We start from the raw sequence: 13,256 nt of genomic DNA, 5'->3' as shown, positions 1-13,256 counted from the left end.
CAAAATGAATGTCTTGGCAGTTCAGACAAAGCAGTGTGAACCTTACCCCCACCCTTAGCTTCCCTCCAAGTCTTTGGCCTTGATAAAATAGTTTCATTGTCAAGATTGTCTGAAGACAATTCATCCTATGATTACAATTTCTGCGTGGAGTATCTCACTATTTGTTCCTTATCTGAACAACTAATTTTTGTCTGTCTTTCCTGGTTTACATAACACTTTAAATTAATTCCATAGTTGTTGAACCCTCACAATCAATAGATGAATCATATTCATAAGAAAAAGCCCGCTCCATAATACAGAAACTTCCCATACAGGACTGAACCCAGCAAGCTGAAAACCAGGCATACTACATGAAAGCTCACAAAGAGCTGTTCCACAAGTACTGTGTGCTTGCAATGGGGACACGTGGGAGGACCACGGGCAGGAGGATAGGTGGTGTTTGCAAGTTGTCTTCTGGCAACAGTCCCTGTGTAAACCTGAAATCAGATGGGTGATGTCAGTGTACGGTGCTGTTGCAAGGCAAGCTACTTTGCTTGACACTGTGCTGGTGGGAGCAGTGTATTCTCTCTGCGTAAACAAAGCTAAAGGCAATCACTGAACAAACCGTACAACACTAAACTAAAGAAAAGCAGAAACAAGGTATGGAGAATGCAAGCTTTTGAATATTCAGCTCCCCTAAAATACACGCATCACAAAACTGCAATGAACAGTAACAGTACGTAACAATGCTACAAAACTGGAAAAAGTGCTTTGGAGAATATCATGATATAAACTAATCATTCTTCATTTAAAACCTCAAATGTGGCAGTGGGATCAATAATAGCACAGGTACCAGAGTACTGGTGCTGCAGCTTTCCTGTGCTGTTATGAATGATCATTTCTTGGTCTAACTGCATCTGAGTTTGTGAATGGCTTGGTATTGGATGAGAGTTACTAAGACTACTCCTGGATGCTCAGGCTTGTAAGAGAATGGTCTTCCAGCACCATTTTCTTTCCCATTTTCTCACCAGCACTCTTGCTGGGGTTTAGCATTTGAATGCTCTGATTATGCCCCATTACTGTTGTTGCATTGACTTGTAGCAGCATACCTTGTTTTTGAAGCTGAGGAATGCTTTTTCAGAGGAGGAGGAGTAAGCAGAGAGTAGGAGGTTGAGCTTTTACAAATGAGACTCCATTGGACACCAATGTATGCAGCAGCCTTTGCCTGCACTGCTGCGTAGACTTGCTATTACACTAAAAGCCCACTTGCTGACACCAATCATTTCCATAAAATTTAAGCCAACATCTTTGGGAGAAAAGATTTAATTAACACATAAGCCCCTGAGTCACTATGACAATCTGCTTTCATAGCAATAGGAATAATCACATTTCTGCCCGTTGTCAGTCCTTGAAATATAGGGGTTTTATGAATAATCTATAGTGCATTTTTACAATCAAATTCTTTTGTTACTTTCACACAAGAATATTTCTGTCAGACATCTAGAAAAACTCCAAATTTATCTGGTGCCTTGAGGGGCTACCTCTGCTTGTGTGACAGGAGGTCTCTTGAGCATTTTGGGTTAGTGGCATGAAGGAAGGCTGAGCAATTCCATCCTAACCGAGATCCACATGAGACATCCCATTATTTAAATAGAGGTGCCCATAGGGCAGTGTATGCAGAAAGCAGCGCAATAAATAAATAAATAAATAAACAAACAGTGCTCATTGCAGACAATAAATAAAATTGCAGCAATGATTACCGTGATATAAAATTAGATTTAAAAACTTTCACTGTGAAGCAGAAGTAATAACCTAGGTACAGAGCTTTGAAAAAAAAAAAATCTTTTTTCCCCTTAATCCAGTTGAAAAGATCATGTCTAATAGTACATAAATTTTTTGACACCTCCTTCTCCTACTTGTTATAAATCTTTGAAGGAAAAAGTACAGAACCTTTTTTCCCCAGGGTTAATCTCATCAAAGTTGTTTCTGATTTGCCATGGCATAAGTTAGATAAGTATCAAGCTTGTAAGGTTTAATTTTATGATCTTTGGGGCTTTAACAATGTTGAGGATTATTTAGAGAGAGAATGTTCTGTTGTTCTCACTGGACACTGTTATATTGTTTCCTTATATTTTTGCTTAATACTTTTGTGTTTGGTTCCACAGTACCAAAGAACAACTAAACAAAGTATAATCTGTTTATTAGGGACAGAATGTTCTTAATGCATCTTGAGAGTCGTAACAGCTCTAATAACCTGAAATTCTTGCAAATACTAATTTTGCATGTAGGTAAGCGCTTTAAAAAATGATAGTGGTTGTCTTCTGTTAGCCTTGATTGCAACCTGTTTTCTAAATTAAAAAATGTAAATGTGGCATTGGCAAAGGTTAAAAAGATTTAAAGCAGGTTCTGTCAGCAGACCATGCACACACCAAACTAAATTCTATGTATCTAATCAGTGTCCTCTGGACTATGTGCCTTGCTCCATTGTTTACTTTTGAATCCATAATAATTTTGTATCCCTTTACTGGGTGAAGATTCATTTTAAAAACTAATGAATTTAAAAGTACGCTTTTCCCTTGTCCATTTGATGCCGAGCCTGCAATTTGACTTTCATTGTTTGTTTCTCCTCCTTGTCTTGTCAATCCTTTTCTCTCTTTCTGTCCTTTTACTTTATTACATTTTTTATTGAGGACTGAGATGAACTGGTTGCTGCATCATGGGCCCATTACACTTCCTAACAATTCCATTTACACCTTATTGTTTGTCTTATTGCTGGAAAATTCAGGTGATTCATCATGCCTGGAGAAGCACCTGATCCCAATTCCCTTGATATCACGATCACTATGTGACAGGAATACAGTTAGTGGTGGCTTTCAGACTCTAAGAGGCCAAGGGGATAACTCTTTTGGGACTTTTAGCCTCTCAAGTATTGATGAGTTCCATTTTCGTAATGTTCTGTTTTCTTGCTCCCTTTCAACAGCCCCCTGAGTGTGGAAAAGGGCTTGGAGTTAATAAAGGAAGTGGCAGATCTCCTGAAGCTGCAGATGAGTGTCTTCGATGATGTCAAGTACGTACCTGGAATTTGCCGCTTTTTATTTTATGGGATATCTCATGGGTTTTGAGTAGTTTGTCTTACAAGGAAATATCTAATTTTTAATGCCGAAATTAACGAGAGTGTGCAAGGCAAAGAATATAGTGATGATCTATATAATGTCCCATATACACAGGAATAAATTATTTTGAGAAAAAAAAGATGATGACTGAAATTTTCCTACCCTTCAGTAGGGAAAAATAGTTTGCTTAAAGTGCTGTAAAAATATTACCAACCTTATTTAGCAGTTTCTAGGTAAGGAAAGTCTTGTGAAGGGTCATTACACCCAGCATTGCTGAAACGGAAAATGATGTCAGAGATGAATAAGAACTTGGGTCCCTGGCATTGAGTCTGGCACGTGGTACACTGGGTCATGCTGTTTGGTCAGCTACTCATTTAACAAGTCACAGGGAGTTCAGCTATGATGAGGTACTGTTTTTCTTCATATGATTCATACTGATGAATGCTCTTCATATTCATCTCCTGAACTAGGAGGTTACGATTTGCCATATCTGGTAAAAAAAATTAAGTTGGGGATTTTCTGAAATTATTTTGGTAGGAACATTTACTTCACAAAACTTAATTCTTCCTTTATAAAACAGAAAATAAAAATAGTTTGATAGAAAAGTAGTGGAAAAAAAGGGTCAACTGTGGGAGGGTTTTGACAGTTTGCTGTAAAGAAGTCACATCTTGGCACACAGAAAATAGCTGAAGTCTGGTTAGCATCCAGTTCCTGCCTATGTTTCAGAGGGTTTGGGGCTGGTTATTTTGGCCCATGAGTCAGGTTACTGAAGTGCAGCATCTTTCTCTGCCTTGCCTGTGCTGCCGTCAGCTTTTCTTTAACCTTCAGTTCTAGTGAATGCAATTCATCATTTAATACTGTGTTTTAAGCTGTAGTCTGAAAATGTTCCATCTTTAGTGGAAGTATTTATTATTATTTAGAATAAAAAAATCTACCCCTTCCATTACTGTATGTGTAGGGAGAAACAGACTACTGGTGAGAAAATCTTTTTTGGGAAACTGACAGATACCAGTCATATTGGCTTTAGTTTTTTTTAAAATGAAAATATTCCTATATTTTGTTTACTAGAAAATTCTTTGTATTGATGAATGTCTTTTTGGTTGTATTTTACGAAATGCATTTTTTATGAAAACTTGAGTTTTGAAATTTTAAGAAATTTACAATATTACATGGTCTTCCTTGTAAAAAGAATTTGCATCCTTGATTTTGAATACTAGCAGATAAAGTCTGCTGCACACTTAAAGCAGTAATCCCATGGAACAATTTCTCTGCTGGAATCAGCAGGTTGTGCTTCATTAACTGCGTTCATTTACAGTACAAGAGCACTTTCACCTACCTTTCTAATAGTTAGCATAAAGCCTTTTGGTTACTTCTTACCATTTGATAAAACACAACAACGTTGCAATTGGCAGGCTGTAGATTCATTCTGTAATGAAAAGTATCCCTCCAGTGATAAAGCTAACTATGAACAACCTTTTTTTTTAATGTGTGACTTTAGGGAGGCTGGTTATTTTGCATCTATTAATATGCAGTCATATGACTGTACTGAAAGTACTCATGTGGTCAGTACTTTAAAAGTGTGTTATGAGTTATAGTAACTCCAAACAGGATTGAACATTGTCTAATACAACATTTTTATCAGTCTTTGCCTTTTAAAAAGATGTATAGATCTGTGAAAGGTTAGCCCAAATCTCAAGTTAGTGAAGAATTCATCCAGAATAAATTTTCTTTATTCAAGAAAATGAGATTCTTTCAATCACATTAAACCCATGAAATGCTAAAGAAAGGTGGAGCTGGCCGGTAGATACACCAGTAGTAGAAGCTTTAGAAAGAGGCCTCACCAAGCAAAGAATTAATGGTTTTTACGTTTGTTCTTTTGTCATCACTGCACAATTATCAGCAGAAAGCTATATGAGTTTGAAGGCTCTGGTTAGCTTCTGAATGGCCTCATGGAGAAGAGGTTCAGGAAAAACTTGATGTAATGGTTATTCCTAATCTACTGTTGACATATCAGTGTGAGAGTGAGGCCTCTCAGGAAATATGCTTTTTTACTTGGCCTAAGGCATCTTGGGTAATTGAGATCATTTCACTGGCAACTAAAAGTAGTCTTTTTTCTTAAGAATTCAGGTGGTGTTTTTTTAAAAAAGGGGGAAATTAGATAGAAAAAACTACTCATAAACTGGAGCCCAAGGATTTATATAAGGTGTGGGAATATGACACCCTATTCTACTTCGAACTCTGACCTGAGAATTAGCTTGGTGTAAAATTCTCAATTCTCTCTTTTCCCTCCAAGAATTCTGAGTGGTAAGAAAGTAACAGTGTAGGCCTAAGGGGTTTTTTTTATTATTTTTTGCAAAGATTTCAGAGTAAAGGAATGTTAATGAGACTCACTGGGTTAATTTCACAGTATAGACAAAAGCATTGCATTAAATAGGAACAGTGTAAAAACAGAGGAGAGAGGGTGAGTGGTGTGTTCTCCTAAAATTCATAAATTCTCAGTTAAGAGTTTCTTGTCCTTTTCTCTGAAAAAATAATTTTAAAGGGACTGCTTCACAAATATATTGCTACCTTTAGTTAGTTTTGTCTACAAATATATTTTGTTCTTCCCTATATTTTTAGTGTTATTCTTGTACTTTGCCGTTGTGTAAGTGAGCAATTGCTTTTGCTATGGATTCCTACCAATTCGTGACTCCCCTGTTAGTTCTTGATTAGGTGATGCATGGTAGTAATCAGTTTATCTTCTCTCTTTCACAACCCTGCCAACTTTAACAGATAGCCTGCAATTCACAGTGTAGCCTCAGGCTTGGCTCCCAGAGCTTCAGTCCACTTCTGCAGTTGGTTTGTTGTCAAGTTTGCATTGACATAAACTTTGCTCACCCTGTGAAGCAGATGAGTGGGAATAGATTTTGGGAATTCGTAATTAGAAATATTTCAACACTGAAGAAAAGATCCAACATGTTAGCTGTCACTTTTGGATACACCCTGAATCTTTATGGAAGTAATAGTTATGCTTAATATGTTTTGTTAATGGTTATGTATCTGTCAAATAAATTCCATTATTTCTTATTACATCATTAGAGACCATTAAAAGGATATTAGCATGCTGATGTAATTATGCAAGCAGACGTAAAATGACTATAGTTATGATTTTATAATCTAATTATGGGTGTCCAATGCCCCTGGTGATTGATTATTGGACTGTTATCATGGATTGAAGTCAGATGTGTGGTAGTGTTAGGAGTGTTTGTATTTATTTTTAAAGAAATAATTTTACCACTCTGCAATCTGCAACATTGGCCGCCTTCATGTAATTACAGTTCTTCACACATTATAGAGTAAAATTGCAAACACAAGATGTTATTAAGAAACATCCAAATATAATAAAAATATGAAAATCTGTAAACTCAGCAGTAACGTCAGTGGAAAGGAGACTCAGAATCCATAGTCAAAACCATTGATTAGAAGATAAATGAGTTATTTGTTTTCTGATGAGAATACAAATGATTTCTGAATTTTTAATGTTCTCATACTTGGGGTATTTACTAAGAACCTTGCTAAGGGAACTTCTCAGGTCTAAGCTTAGCTAAATACCTTTGTATGGAAAGAAAACAGATTATTCTGTTTTCATAGCATTTCAGACTGCATATCCTACCATTCTCAGCCTCCAGTTAAGAGTGAGATTTTCTGCTGAATATTAGATTCTCTGATGGATGCTGCACTAGTGCTGATTTTTTCTCTTCCTTCTTATTTCTTGTGTCTAATTTTTCAATGGAAAATGTGTAGCAGAGCACTCTATATTCATGCTATAAAATAACATTAATCTCTGCTGCTCTTGTTTTGAAGTGTAACAATAATTTCCTATATAAGCATATAATATATACATATATATATATAACATTGGGGATGAACAGGATACTCATGCTAAATTTCAAATGCTAATATGAATAGATTTTTTCCAGTTGAAAAAACTGATTCTGGTTGTCTAATATAATGTCCCTCATTGCAAAGCCATAAAATTGAACCAGTATTCCCCTATCATGTATGGTTGCTTGCATCTATATGTTATGTCTAAAGCTAAGTTAAAAGACAAAATCACTGATCTTTCAGAGTCTGAATCTCAAACTTCCAGGCCTCAGGTTGGTTGTTCAGCTTTCACCTGACTGCTCTCCCTACCCACGCTGAGACTAGAGGTGAATTCAGTGTTTTACTTGAATAGTTTATTATACGAAAAACTGAAAATTCAGGATAACTGAAGGTATGTATGGAAATTGTATGGAGGCTGCAGCTGAAAAATGCCTTTCCAAATTTGTAGTAGCCCAGCAGTTGGTTTGACATTTTGAAAATAAAATGCTATAATTTTTAAATTCGAAGTAATAACTATTTTAAAAATTTAACCAAATTTGACTTATAAGGAAAATGCTTTTATTTTGGTGATAATTATAAACAAAAAATATTTTGGACTAAACTCAAGCCATTATTTTTTTTAATTTGTTCAGCTGACCAAAAATATCAATCTTTCAATAAAGGTTAATTATCATATAATCTTGAAATATTTGATCATATCTATGTATTTTTCTGCATCCCTCTGTCTTATTCCATATGCAGGAAATAAAATGCTCAGTTAATAAGCAGGTCTTCAATGTTTCATTTTATTTTCGTTGTTCAGTGTGTGGCTGCAGGTTTTATTTACTGCACATTATTCAAACCCTGTTTTGAGGTCAGAAACCCCATCTCCTCTTATTTTGGTTTGGGTTTTTGTTTTTGTTTTTCCCTGTGTTGCTCTTCACTGCACTATCAATATGCTTGACAAACTCACATGAGATGTGGCATATTATTAGGATCATACAGAGCTGGAGGTATGCATGAAGAGATTAATGTCAAAGCATTTGCTAGTATGAGGTGTCCAGTCTGATGTCACAGAGTATAGCTTATTCAGCTTCTTCTGTGAAAAACTTCACTTATTGAGACAGATCTTACTGGCTTCAATTACCATTCTGAGTGTTCAACAGTCCCAGAAGTCAGCTCTCAGTGCTACTGGGGGGAAAAAAAAAAAAAAGAAAATAAAAGAAAAAGAAAAAGCAAAAAAAATGCCTGAAATGACTTGGCTTCAATCGAGCTGAGTGAATCTGAATCCAAGGCAGAACTGGATGGTACCCGCAGAATTCAAAGTAACGGTAGGACCTTTACATCTTTATAGGTCCATACCTTATTTGCAAGATACTTCCTGAAGTCTAATAAAAATTCAGGCCCCTGAAAATATTAGTCTTCTCTATTACTTGACCATCATTCATCCTTGGATGTCAGGGATCCTACTGAAAAAATATTTTGAAAAGAAAAACTGCATATCTAGATACAAAGTAAGTCAAGATTGATTTTTCCTACTATACTGTAGTATGTCCTTAGTGTCAACTATGGTATTTTACATATTTTTGTGTAAAGACTGGTCTAACAAAAGCTTGAATTTGGAAGGCTTATCATGAGGACAGCTACAAGGTTACATTCTTACTCTACTTCAAATCTCTGTTTTCAAGCAGTGGGATTAGAGACACTTTCCACCTCCTTTTCAAAGAAAAGGCCGTACACAACAAAGCTATACCTGCAATTATTCTTGTTTTTAGGAAAGGCTGAAACGGTTGGGCTGGAATAAATACAATTTGAAAAGCCAGCCAACCATCCCAGTGAAAAGAACGTGAAGTGAAGAAGATGTCTGAAAATCAAACCAAAGTGGTGAAAGTTTGGAAAAGCTTTAAATGCGTTCAAATCGGAAGTGTCGGGCAGGCACACTGATGAGCGGAGCTCACAGCCTCACCTATTATGAACACGTGCATTGACTGCAGTGTCCTCATCATGCTGTATAGGTTTTATTCATTGTTTGTCATGTTATTTTTCTAACACCTGAAAAACTCAATCAGCCAGTTAATCATTCAGTCATCCAGAACCTAAACACTCGAACAGTACTTGGTATTTTCACTTCATCATGCTGATGGATTATGACATGTGGTATATGTATGCTCTAAATGTGAACATCTCAGGAAATTATCAGTAGCTTGAGAGACAGGATAGTGTGAGGGAGGATTATTTAACCACTGAGCAGTAGTGGGACAGGTAGCACAGTGTCTTGTCAGGTTTGTATCTGCAAACTTCCTTCTGCTGTACAGATTCTCCATGATTCCTTTCTCCTTGATTCGGTGTAATTAATCTTCTCTTGCATTGTATGTTAAACATCTGTGGACTGATATTCTTGCAAAGTTTTTTCTAGGCTGGCAGATTCCAGATTCAGCCATCTATGCCATTTAGATTTACTAAGATAAATATTTTAATATTGTGCTTATGAAAAAACATATAGTCCTCCTCCTCTCCTTAAGGTGCTGTAGTATAAACTAGCAATAGATCGATTTTTTTATTTCCATTCCATTTATTGTCCAGAAATTAAGCAACATTTTTATCCCAGTCTGAACTGTGCTGTGCTTCATCTCAAAAGATACGCCTTTCAGAAAAGTTGAGCAATATTTGTCATCTGTTCTTTGATTTTAAATAGCAAACCAACAGGCTAAGGCTATTTGGCATAATCTTGTTTAAAATGTTATAAAAGCATAACTCAGAAATAATGGAACCACTTTTATTCAAACTTGACTTCTTCCACAGATTTAATGAGTCTGGAAAACAAATTGTCTGAAAAATGTACTGCTGTAACTCATCGCATGCAGGCTTTTATAAGAAATTACACTGTGTTTTCTGGTACATAATGTCTTATTTGACAACTAATTTATAATATAAATATACATCATTTTTTTAAAGGAATGAGGATAAGGAAAACAAAAATAAGGTGGAAGTTTCAACCATGAATTTCTTTACTTAAAAATGAGTGATTTCTCAACCTTAGCATTACATTAGTCTTGTGGCTTTTTCCCCTGAGGTACAATATATTTTGTGTGCTTTTCTTTAATAAATGTGCATATAACCAAGATCATTTTGCCTTCTCCACTGTAACTTTCCTGCTGGAAAAATATAAAAATACATTAAAATAACAAGAAGGATTTTAGCCTGCAGCATTTTATGAATTCTAGGTGACAAAACAGAAAGACCATAAAAATCTAGGGAGAGTCTTATAAATAAAAATGTACAAAGTTTGGCTTTCCATTACAATATTTCATCTCATTAAATCAGAGGATTTGTACCTTTGTAATCAAAAGCAGAATGAAATCCAGTGTTATAGATACATCTCCATGTACTCACAGGTCCCTGCTCAAGAGGTTTATACAGATGTGTGGGCTTCTGAAGTTTATCTATCTTTTTTTAAACTTCATATTTCTCTACTACTCATCCCTCTATATGACTAAGAATGCCATCATATTCCTTTTTAAATAAAATTAAATTTTATAACATTATAAGGTAGGCAGGCTATACTTTGTTTCAAGGAAGTTCTGAATATGTGCCATTGCATTTAATTTATATAACATTGTACATATTATTAACAGGTAATCATTTCCATTCTACAGATGGGTAAATTGAAACTCAAGATGGTTTGCTTGATTTTCCCTAAGATGGTACAGAATTTGGTGACAGATATGAGAATAGAAACAGAGAACTCTGATTACTAGTCTTGAACTAAAGCTTGGTCCACAAATAGAGTAACTAGTGTTAGAAACAGAAAAAGATTATCACATAGAGATTTGTTTAAAAGAATAGTCCCTTATAGGAGTATATCTTACATCTATGTCTTGATGCTCCTGCCCTTGGCTACCTGGTTCTCCTACATACACAAACACACACTTTTTTTTCTCACTTTTTGTCACCTGGATGGATGGGTGGATTCAAGGAACATTACAGACCTGCTGGCCTGGCTGAAAAAGTTAAATAATTATTCTGCACATACTTTTTTACACTCTAGCCAGTAAATACTGCATGTCCAGGCGTATGAGCTGCACCACAGCCTGCCTATGGAAGGGTTTGTATTTCCTTAGGAGCCATAAAGGCAGTCAGAGTAAATTTGCATCTGTAGGTGGGACTGAAAGAGCTCAATGAATTCCACTTGTAGTGACTCCTTTGCAAAGCAAATGCCTCTGCTTCACAGCTGGCAGGGGAAGCTCCAGAACAAATCTTCTGGTTGGTCTCCTGAGAACTAAAGGACAAGGCAACAAGTTCTTAAGAGTGAAAACAGGAGGGCTCTGGCTGTAGCACTCAGAGATTTGCAGCTTTTTTAATTGAGGCTGCAGCAAAGTCTGGGTTTTTTTGGTATTTGGTTGTGCTGCCTAATCTTCATCAAAGAAATCTGTGACCTATCTGGCTCCTATCAAAGGTGTGAGTACTCTGAACCTTTACCTCTGCAAAAGCCCTAACACATGAGTCATGCTCTTCATTAATTATTAAATGATTTGTGCAAATTGAGCATAAGGTGGCTATCATCCCAGTAGACTAATTTTACATGGGATTTCAACAGACTCCATTAACAACACAGGTGTGCAGGGGGTAAATAGACCTGAAGTCAGTAAAATGCATTGAATGCTTACTGGCTAAAATTAAAACTGTCTGTTCTTTATGTACCAAGCAGACTACTACAAGGTATAAAGAACAGAAATGTAAATAGAATACAATTATATATTTTTAATGACATAACTTTTTTATCCTTTACCTTAATCTTTGAGGAGTGAAAGAAAAATCACTGTACATTTAAGCAGAATTTTGAGACCATTTTCCCACTCTCTCAGTGTCCAAGCACTCTTTTGCTGTAAAAAATTATAGCACTTGTAGGGTTTGTTCTTTTAAATACTGTAATTAAGAACCTTATTTTCATGGCAGACAAAGCTGGCAGCTTTCATGTACTCAGCATGGTGAAAATGTCAAGCTCCATGGTTTGTGACAGATTAATAGAAAAATTATTTTAAAACTCTGCAAATTATTCATAGATATTGAGTAATCATCAGAAGTTGCATTTCGTGAAGAATAAAAATAGGACAAACTGAGTGTAGCATCATTCTCTAAATTGAGCGTTGTCTCTTTTTAAAATCATTTAAATTGTAGGCTTAGCAAAATAATCTTTACCTGAGATGAAGCGAGTTGTAAAATCTTTAAAATACTCTTTCATCGTCTTTTGCACGGTAAATTAGTATCAGTGTACTTAGCAAAATTTTGATGCATATAGATTAAATGATTAATACAAAATTAATGACTAATGTAAAATAATTAAAAGTCCATCATTTAGTATATTGGGTGGTACCAGAGACCCACCAAACATGGACTGCTGTTGTTGGAAAGCTTCTCTTTTTGCACCAGTCCTCCCTTTTCTGTGACTTGGCTCTTGAAATTCTTTCTAACGACAGTAGTGTGTCAGTCAGAATACATTTCATTATTTGCACACCTTGTCGTGCCCTTTTCTTTCCCCCTGAAATGGTGTTCCGTGTAGTCGCTCTGCAGCCCTGATGGTTTCAGGGAGAGAGAAGAGGGCGGTACAAGGTGGCCAAATAATGACCTGATTTATGAAGACTGTAGATGTAGCTTGCAGAGGTTAGTCTGAGCTGCAACCATCAAATCCAGACCTAACTTTTGTTTCCATGTAGTTACATTTGCAAGATGTGATTGCTCTGAAACTGTCAATCTCTCTAATCTTTGTGGTCTATCTGTTACACCTCACCCAGCTGCATGGTGTAAACCACTCTAATGAAATGCGAGTGGTGACAGAAAATCAACCACTAACTGGTGAGCACTGCAATTAACGTCCTTCCCTTAGCAGGGATTTTGCTTTTTCATCTTTATTACTTGGTCATTGTCAGACATAAGGTGTGATGTTAATACAACCAATGTTTGACTTTCTCCGTGCTAGCTCTGTGTTCAGTACAGGACCACATTTCCATAGAGAGTGTTGCAAACAGACAGTTCCTGCTTAGTGTATATAAAGGATATACATATAAATAGATAATGTATTTTTGGCTGTATTGCAGCATGTTGTGGAACGCTGTGTGTCCTTCTGCAGTTTAAGAAGCATGTTAAGGATTTCCAGAGAAGGGCTCAAGAAGCTCAGTTTACTAAAACTGGGAAAGATTTTTAAATTGATCACTGGCTTTAAGTACATACGTGTCAATAGTAATGTGAGAATATATTCAGCTGTACATTGACATTTGTTTTGTTCAGGTGCAAAACAAAGAAAGTCTTTGAAGAGAAAAGAAG

At 36.0% G+C, this 13,256-nt stretch overlaps 1 protein-coding gene across 1 annotated transcript in view; it reads left to right on the top strand.

Annotated features, from left to right (window-relative positions):
• The window catches only part of PTPRN2 (protein tyrosine phosphatase receptor type N2), a 663,462-nt gene that overhangs the window by 282,633 nt on the left and 367,573 nt on the right, over positions 1-13,256 (top strand). Inside the window, exon 10 of the mRNA XM_037386391.1 lies at positions 2,960-3,046. Within this exon, the coding sequence (XP_037242288.1) occupies positions 2,960-3,046 (87 nt within the window). The remainder of the gene's footprint in view (positions 1-2,959; positions 3,047-13,256) is intronic.

Source organism: Falco rusticolus, chromosome 4 (genome assembly GCF_015220075.1).
Source record: "Falco rusticolus isolate bFalRus1 chromosome 4, bFalRus1.pri, whole genome shotgun sequence".
In the NCBI taxonomy this organism is placed as follows: Eukaryota; Metazoa; Chordata; class Aves; order Falconiformes; family Falconidae; genus Falco; species Falco rusticolus.
The sequence above is the reverse complement of the archived record's forward strand: the minus strand, read 5'-3'. Positions and strand labels throughout refer to the sequence as shown.